Source organism: Pocillopora verrucosa, chromosome 5 (genome assembly GCF_036669915.1).
Source record: "Pocillopora verrucosa isolate sample1 chromosome 5, ASM3666991v2, whole genome shotgun sequence".
NCBI lineage: Eukaryota > Metazoa > Cnidaria > Anthozoa > Scleractinia > Pocilloporidae > Pocillopora > Pocillopora verrucosa.
In genome coordinates this window covers 1,809,333-1,818,285 of record NC_089316.1, presented here as the reverse complement: position 1 = coordinate 1,818,285, position 8,953 = coordinate 1,809,333, and the positions used below count along the sequence as shown (strand labels likewise).

The window sequence follows — 8,953 nt, the reverse complement described above, 5'->3', positions numbered from 1 at the left end:
TGTACCTTTGTATTTATTCATGAAAGCATTCCACGCTGTGTGACATGGAGTCAAGGAGGTGTCAAGTGTTCACTTGAATACCTTGAATATGATTTTAGTACATACCAAATAAACTCACTTATAAATCATACCATGTGCCAAACTCTGAATATTTAAATTCAATATGGTGGAATCCAACTTTCAAAAAACCTGAACACACTTTTGCCCCTCTCAAGAATTATGCAACAACATAATTATGTGGTTCGAGACTTTATTCTGATTTAAACCTTCTTTTGCACTGATAACACGTATGGGGTCTTTCAGGACCAGGAGATTCACAACAATCTGGGAAGGTAAGGGGCTTTCTAAAAGTGTATAACATCTTCTTGTGTTTGTGTACAGTGCTACAATTACAAAACATTCTTCACACCTGCTGCATTCTGTTTGCTCCTTTAGGATTTAGATTCCTTTGGATAACCTTCCTTTCCACTATGTAGCCTTCTCTTGAGGACTTTGGCATTGCTCAAAGTTTTGAACCTTTTCTCACAAAAACCACATTTATAGGGAGGCTTACCATTTTGAATTATGCCATGCTGAACGGGCTGAGATTCAGTAGAAAAGTGCATATTACACAAAGCACACTTCTTTACACTGACATTATTATGCAGTCTGGTGTGGATAACAAGGGATTGTTTCCTGAAAAACTTTCTGTCATATAACCTTCACTTGTAACACCAATCTCCTACATACATAACCAAGTGTGGAAATTTTTCTTTTCATGATCTATTCAAGATCATATAAGCATTTAAAAGGTTTTTGGGCACTGCACTCCCTTTCATGAACAGTTTCATGGACTAGAGTTGTCAGTCTGTTATCACAAACACCAGTCAGAGCAGCTGATCCTTCAGAAAAATTTTTTAGTCAAACTCTGTACATTTATTTCCAATTTCTGCTGTGTGCATTTTCATGTGAAGCTCCCAGTCCTGATGGATGTTGAAGGCTTTGCTTCAAGCTATACATTGAAAGGACAACACTTTGGTATGCACACCCATGTGATACTTAAGAGAAGATGCATACCCAAAATATTTAGAACAATGTTCACATTGAAACGGCTTGGCACCAGTGTGTCTTCTTTGGTGTTTCTTAAGACCCCAACTATCAAGGAATCTCCGATCACAAAGGTCACACCTGAAAGGTCTTTCTCCAGAATGAATCTTTTTATGGCGCCGAAGGGATGAGCTATCTGCAAATGACTTGTCACATTCAGAGCATTTTTCTGGCTTTTCCCCTGTGTGAGTTCTGATGTGGTTCTTCAGGTGGCGTTTGATGTTAAAAGCTTTGCTGCACATTGGACATTTATGAGGTAACATTCCAGTGTGTGTCCTTATATGCACTGTTAGAGTTGAAGCCTCCTTAAAATCCTTCTCACAATGTTCACACTTGTAGGGCCTGGCTCCAGTGTGAGTCCTTTTGTGTTTTTTAAGGGTTCCACTTTCTGAGAACCTCTGATCGCACTGGTCGCACCTGTAAGGTTTTTGTCCATTGTGAGTCCTTTTGTGGCGCACAAGAGCTGAACGTTTTACAAATGCCTTGTCACATTCAGTACATTTTTCTGGCTTTTCCCCTGTGTGAATTCTAAAGTGTTCTTTCAGGTAACTTAAATATATATAACTCTTATCACACTCTGGGCACTGATAGTCTTTCTTTGCTTTGTGTAATTTCTTATGTCTACGGAGGCCTGATGATTTTGCAAACGACTTCTTGCAATAATTACATTTGAACGGTTTCTCAGAATTGTGCATATTTTCGTGTTGTTTGAGATGTGACAGTGATTCATATGTCTTTCCACATTCACTGCAAATGAATGAACCATCATCTGGTGTCTTGATGTCTGACATTTCTGTCAATAACAGGCAAACACAACCTTGTAGTGTTAGCACACACTACTCGTTGGAACCCTAACAGCTTAGCAGCCGCTCACCCTGTTTCTCTATCCGGGACATTGAAAGCTTAGGAGCCACGCGGTTAAAGTTGGGTGAAACAAAGATGGCGGATGCGAGAGAATTACAAGCGAATCTTACCGAATATCGTGCTCAGTTCAGACAGGCGAGTTTCTTTTAATGTTTGAAAGATATAAGAATGAATCAGGATAGCCAATTTTTAGCTCTATTGAGCTCTATTTGAGTATTCTTTCGAACAGTCCATAATTGAGAAGAAAACATGTAAATGTACGTTTTCCTGAACCAGGTCGAAGCCGCGCTGACGACGGATCCAGATAATGACGAACTCATCAAGCTGAAACAAGATTTACAGGTAAAGTTTACTCTTTGATTGTTTTTATTTGCTGGTAAATCATCTCTTTCGCGTTTGGCCTTTGAGTGTGTAGTGCAGTACTTCAACACACAAAAGAGTGTCTCCGGTCAAATGCACACAAAACCAAATGATTGCAGAATATTGAAGTTACTATGTTCCCTCAAATACTCATGGTTATTTACTTTATTTTTGTTGTTGTTGTTGTTTTTTTACTCCAGGAGGTGATAAATCTTACATTAGATCTTCTGAAGGTGAACGAGGTAAGGTTTACATCATGTATGTATTCAATCATTCTCTTTACATCAGTAAACTACACATTGCGCAGTTTACTGAAGTTAAGATTGGCATTCAGGTAATACACAGTACGCCATCAAGTGTAAAACTTCAATATTTTGAGTGTGCAACTGATTTAGCACTAAGAATAAATCATGCATCAGTTAAATAGACAAAGGAAAATATTCTCAGTTGATCTTTAAGTCATACTAAAGTTACAGCCACCTTTTTGAAGCAAAGCAAATGAAAAGGAACAGAGGTCATTTTTCCTGTTAATTTGTTGACCCATTCTAGATAATACTCAAGAGATTGTCTTTGAAAATTGCTCAAAGAAATATTCTTCCTGAGATAATTATTATTTATGGTTGAAGTATGAAATTAATTTCTGGTCACAATGACAAGTTTGACTTGTTTTGTTTTTTTTTTTTATCCTTTTCAATTTGTTTTACAGTAGTCTCCAAACCTACAAAAACATGTCAAACAAGATTGAAATATTCGAAAACCTCAGTATATACTTTATTGATTCCCATACAATGTACATAGAAAACATGAGACCTGTCAAGAATTCCAGATGGTCTGTGATGAAGATTGAATCAGCAGATATACAAACTTAAGGATTGTATGATCACATACTTGATGTATGATAACATATGTGAGAAAGATTTCACCCGTATTGAGATTCATGTCAGACATGTTTAAGATCTTTTACATGTGTGTGCCTCCTTTCAATTAGAAAACTGTCATTCCCTCGGCTGCCTTCAAATGGAAAGTTGGACAAAAATGTCAAGCTGTGTGGAGTCAGGATGGAAGGTAAAATCTGGAGCATCACCATGTTTCCTACATTTTGTACTTTTTTTGAATGAGGTCCTTAACCCTGTATACCCAAACATCAGTATCCATATTCTCTATATTGTGTTCTATATATTTCCTAAGGTGCTGACAAGGAGAATTTGTCTAACAGTCAGAAGCCTCGTTAATTTGTGATCATTTCCCTTATTCTTATCACCTTTATGAGTGATTCAGAGGTGATACTGTTAGGAGATTTTAGATGTTGGTCACTCTAAGGGATCAAAGGGTTAATTAATAAAATTAATATTCAAGGAATGGTGTTTCAGCCAGAGGGAGATAATGAAGTATATCTAGGGACCCTTCCTTGGATTCAGGCAGGTGGGGAAGACAGAAGCTGAATTTTGTAATCATAAGAATTGGTGTTAACTTTGTTCCTTTTCTTTCTTTAATTTGTGCTTTTGTTATGGAGTTTGATCATAAATAAGCTATGATGGTTATTTTCTTTCTTCAGTTACTATGATGCAACTATCGATAGTATATCAGAAGACTTCACAACATGCACAGTTTCATTTGAAAAATATGGAAATACAGAAATTGTAAAGGTCAGTGAGTAATAAGCCATATTAATAGTTCTGAAACAAGAAGTATTTCCCACCCTTACTGGAGCACAGATTTATCCTCAAAGTGCCACCAAGGTGAAAAGTGTTGCTCTGATTCTCTCCCTCTTCTGATGTTGCACTGTGTTTCAAGCCATGCTGGTCTTTGTGGCAAAGTCAGGTTTTCTTTTACTTTTTTTTCTTTTTTAAGAAATCACTTCCCATTTAACCCTTTAATTCCTGTGAGTGACCAAGACAGAATTTCTCCTTACAACATCAATACAAAATCAAGAAGAAAAGTGATGAGTACCAGGAAAAGTATCAATTGGGGGATTATTAGTTGATCTAATACCAAATTCTCAGAAGTAACATGAGAAGAATTTTATAGCAGACAGTAAGGAGAATTACTAAAAAGATCATGGGAGTTAAAGGGTTAAAGTGTTCACTATCACCAGATTATATGTATTGTACACTATATACTCCATGATTGTGATTTATTAAAGCTAGGGAAACACACACACAGCACATGTGAACAAAACATACCAGTGTGGGAAAGAGAAGCAAGAATTTTACATAAAAATATTCACAAACAAAGTGAACAGAAATCAAACAGTGTTGATTCACACGGTGCATTTCAATTTCATGCAGGTTTCATCACTAAGAGAAAAAGAACAAGCTGATTCCTCCGCACCTAAAAGGGTGGCTGAAACTAGCATTATGGCTGCACCAAGCACTTCAAAGAAATCTAGGTACTGCTGTTCATAAACTTGCATGTGTACCTACTATACCTCTTCTCATCAGATAAGATTATACCAGAGGTTAACTCAACCTTTTCAGGTCCTGTTCCTTTTTTCACACATTGTAGATTATCATTTAAGTGGCCTATTTGCTAAATATGACAATTGGAAAACATTCTCTTTCTGAAAGGCATGAAAGAGAAGTTTGGTTTCAAAGGCAGAATCACCTTCACCAAATTTAGCCTCAACCTAAAGAACAAACAATAGCTAAAGTGAAAACCAGTGGGCCAATAACTGCCAGAGTTATGTGTTTTGCTTTCAGCAGCTTGAATCATCTAGGACTGCTGCTACTCCCCCCTGGATGGGTTGCCAGTCAATCAGGTTTTCCCGACAGTTAGCTAGTATCATTTTATTCCTGGGAGGAGAAGGAGGCTTTGTGAAAATTTACTTCTTGCTCAATGACCTGACTTTCTTGGTCAAGTCATAATTCTGATGAAATTCAACCCTTTACACCCTGACATCAGTTTGTATATTCTCTGTACTGTTCGCTACACATTTCCTAAGGCACAGACTTGAAGAATTTGTTTAACAATCAAGAGGTTCTTTAGTTGGTGATCATTTCCTTTATTCTTGAGACCTTAATGTGTGAATTTCAGGGATGAAATTGTTGGGAGAAATTAGATGCTAGTCACTCCAAGGGGTTAAAGGGTTAAATTGGAGAAACTACATGTAAAGTCCTCTACTCTGACTTAAAGCACTTTCTAATATCCTTAACTTTCGAAATTTATTCAATTTGTGCAATTCGTGTTAAATTGCAGTCTCTTTCAATGATTTCAAGACATCTGTTTTATTAATTTTTTTTTTTTGGGGGTAGGGCCAATGAGGATGCTCTTCGTGAACAGAAAAAGAAGAAAATGATGAAAAAGAAACAAAGAGCCAAGGTAAAGAGTTGTAAATAAGGGAAGTCAGAGGTTTGGTGAAATCAAAGTACAAAACCTTGCTCCAGCAAGACACCAAAATATTGCAAATCTACAAAATTAATATCTTGTAGAATTCTTGCTCTACACAGTATTGTATTGTCCAATGATTAATCTGAGGGTCATTGGCAAGCAACAGTCATAACTATACTGTTGCGACATAGTGCATGTTTGTAAATTGCTTTGTACATCTCTTCTAAGGAAATTGAAGAACAAAGGGAAAAAGACAAACAGAACTGGTTGGATTTCTTCCATAATTCAAAAGTAAGGCAGAGTGTGTGTGTTTTATGATAATTTAAATTACCATTATCATTATCATCATCATCAATTTTTTTTCCACTGTGGCAGTATTTGTACAGTTGTTTCACTTACTCCTTGTCAGAAAGCCTGAATGGGTTTCTGCCAAAGTGTCATGGAAATGTGTACTTTTCTGGGTACATCATCATGAAAATCATTTTACTCGACTCACACTTGTGCAGTTGAGGGATGCAGAGGGCTGATGGTTATAAGCTGAGCCCCAGATCAAGGGATCCAGATTTAAGCCATCAAGCCACGGCCAATTTATTGTGTTCTATTGTTTGGCATGACAACTCTCTCTCATAATGCTCCTCTCCACCTCATGAGTCTAAATGGGTACTGGTGAACTCTCAGGGGGGGGGGGGGTGTTGCCTAACCTGCTTTGAAGCAGCCTGCTTCATGTTGCAGAAACTGGGGACAAGCAAGAGCAGTTATGGGTGGCTAGGCCAGTAAGACACACGCATAACTGACACCTTTGACGCAGTTATGCAGACTTACTTAAGGACTCCCAAACCCAGGAATGGAAGAGGTTAAAATTAGTGACAAAACCTGTGGAGACAATTTGTCCGTGAGCAGAAGATGCCTCCAAATATTAATACCTTCCTCCTCTTGCTTTGTGAATGTTAATTGATCTTGTTCACCTACTGTATATCAAGATATGTTTTCCTAGGATAAAAAACATATCAAACAACATTGACAGGTTGTGAAGGAGCTGGAAGAGTCGGATATAAAAGCTTATGTACATAAGTTGTTTCAACTGTCTTTGTCTGCAGTTGTAGATCAATTGTAATATGTTTTTTAGAAATTAGGAATGTTGAATGGCCTCTTTTGGAGGGAACTTGTGTTATTCTGCAGTCACGACACACTTAGCTAAGCACACGTTTGTTTGTGGTTATCAGACTTTTTTTTCTGCTTGATTTAGGGAGGTGGATCCAGCAAATCTGGAAAGAGTCTAAAGGGTGTGTCAAAAAAGAGCATTTTTGCCTCCCCAGAATCAATACAGGGAAAGGTGAGTTAGTCTACTGCAATGTTGCGAGTCTTAGCTTGATAATAATTTTAATGATGATACTGATAATATTGGTGATAATATGTGTTCTGTCATGCGTTGCGCTACTCCCGTGCGAGTTGGGCATGCCGGGGAATTTTAGTTAAGTTGAGTCATGTACTGGCGGTGTTTTCAAATTCTTGCTTCACCCTGAAAATTTGTCAAAATAAATCACGGAGACGGCCTCGTTTTCAAAAATTTTAACCTCTTCTCAGGGACGAGACTAATGGACCAGAACAATAAGAAAAATGTGCATTAAAAGGAGACTTATCCAAAATGTAGTTTGTACACTTGGAATAATCTTGAAGAGCGTAAAGACCTGATGTGAGAAGAAGCGAGGCGTACCGGATATTCTTAGTAATGCATAACTACCCGCCTTGCTAGGGAAACGGTTCATCCTCTGATTTAGGGGACAGTGCTGTGACTTGTCATAAATATCCTGGCATTTCTAGAAGCTGACAACAATAACAACATGATAATTTATTTGAGATGGCCAAAAACACCAACATAATTATTCTTACCTTTCAAGGTTGGTGTTGGAACATGTGGAATCGGGGGACAACCCATGACGCAGTTCACACAGCCAGACAAACTTGTTTACAAGAGATGATAATTCCGTTAGTGTCACGCTGTCACGAAACCAAGAAGAGTGACAGTGTATACGACTTTAAAAACTCTATTAAAACTGTACAGACACATTTTGAGTTTACACTCCATATAGATGCACAATCAACCTTGCAGTTTTGTGGGTCTTAGTGATCTACAAAATTTTTTAAAGATGAAACTGAGATCAGCAAAGATTATCTCTCCCAGCTCGCACAGCTGCTGAGAGAAATATGAATCGTCGGATTAGGAACGTCAGAGTGCAGTCTCAACTGACATTTTCAGGGTTAAATAGCGATTAGGAGGATAGCTTTCGCTCTTCATCTCGTGTTACCTCTCTATAACCTAAACCAATTTTGCCTTTAACTTGTTTGTTTTATTTTGTTTTTACCATAAATCGTGTTTAATTAGACTAGTTTCACTTGTAAGCTTAATGAATTAAGGTTTTGAATGGTGAATCCTCCACTCAAATATATTAACTCCTAAGAGGCGTTTTATAAACAATTTTGGTTAGTTGAATTAAAAGAACAAGTTAAATGCGTCCTCTTTATTTTCCTGCTTTACCATTGATGGCAATTCTCGCTTGTTCAAGAAAGAGAGACTTAAAATATCCTATTTCTGAGCAATATCTCTGCTTGTTTATCGTGTCTTTCTTATGTTCCAGGAAAAAGCGGATGTTTGACTATTGTATTACTTTGACTTTCGTGACCTTGCGCAAGACAATGGGCTCCACAAAAAATGCAGCGCACAAAACCGCGGTTTAGAAAGAGAAAATATTTGATATTTAGTGATACGTAAAAGGAAAGTTCTGGCTTAGGGTTAGCGAAAGAGTTTTACGCCATCATGTCGTACATTGTGGAGAGATTTGAAGAAAAAGCTAGGTTTATAAACAAAAGCTAAGCCGGACTGATTCGAGAGAAACTCGAAATACTCGTAAGCAACATTATAACCCAAGTGGAAAAGCACGACAGCCGATTTCAGAGTACATTGGTCAAAAGCGGAAGTGTTTACGAAGGAACCAAAGTTCGTGAGCCAAATGAGTTCGACTTCATGATCCAAATGGATTCTCTTTCGAACACGCCATTACTTCGTCCCTGCGACAAAGGCGATGGATATGTGAAGCTCTCCCTCGAAAGCCGTGAATAGGAAGACTTGCATCTGGTGTCACATACTCTGCGACACTACCTGGCAGGTTTAAATTCTCACCCACCCTTGCGTGGAGGACAGTCAAATGCCCTTGGGTTGCTCAGAGTAGGTAGCAGCAGGACGGCAAGGACGAAGTTGTTACTTTCAGGTCTAAACGTGACCTTTTTCGCTGCCTTACATACGTGTGACGTTTCCTGG

General features: G+C 38.0%; 2 protein-coding genes across 2 annotated transcripts; one reads left to right on the top strand and one right to left on the bottom strand.

The window, feature by feature from the left end:
- Positions 1-233: 233 nt before the first annotated feature.
- On the bottom strand, positions 234-1,934 carry LOC131781578 (zinc finger protein 79-like). Its single transcript, XM_059098269.2, has one exon. The coding sequence runs from the start codon at positions 1,875-1,877 to the stop codon at positions 987-989; it is 891 nt and encodes a 296-aa protein (XP_058954252.2). The 5' UTR covers positions 1,878-1,934; the 3' UTR covers positions 234-986.
- A 71-nt stretch (positions 1,935-2,005) lies between these two features.
- Positions 2,006-8,146, top strand: LOC131781599 (survival of motor neuron-related-splicing factor 30-like). The gene is made up of 10 exons (XM_059098291.2): positions 2,006-2,085; positions 2,227-2,292; positions 2,511-2,552; positions 3,299-3,375; positions 3,866-3,956; positions 4,599-4,699; positions 5,562-5,628; positions 5,866-5,928; positions 6,884-6,970; positions 7,536-8,146. The coding sequence occupies exons 1-10, from the start codon at positions 2,026-2,028 to the stop codon at positions 7,614-7,616; spliced, it is 735 nt and encodes a 244-aa protein (XP_058954274.1). The 5' UTR covers positions 2,006-2,025; the 3' UTR covers positions 7,617-8,146.
- The last annotated feature ends 807 nt before the right edge of the window (positions 8,147-8,953 follow it).

Coding starts and splice junctions, on each gene's coding strand:
- LOC131781578 (XM_059098269.2), bottom strand. CDS start 1,877: ATGTCAGACATCAAGACACCAGATGATGGTTCATTCATTTGCAGTGAA.
- LOC131781599 (XM_059098291.2), top strand. CDS start 2,026: ATGGCGGATGCGAGAGAATTACAAGCGAATCTTACCGAATATCGTGCT. Junction 2,293..2,510: donor AGCTGAAACAAGATTTACAG/GTAAAGTTTACT, acceptor TTTTTACTCCAG/GAGGTGATAAATCTTACATT. Junction 5,929..6,883: donor ATTTCTTCCATAATTCAAAA/GTAAGGCAGAGT, acceptor TGCTTGATTTAG/GGAGGTGGATCCAGCAAATC.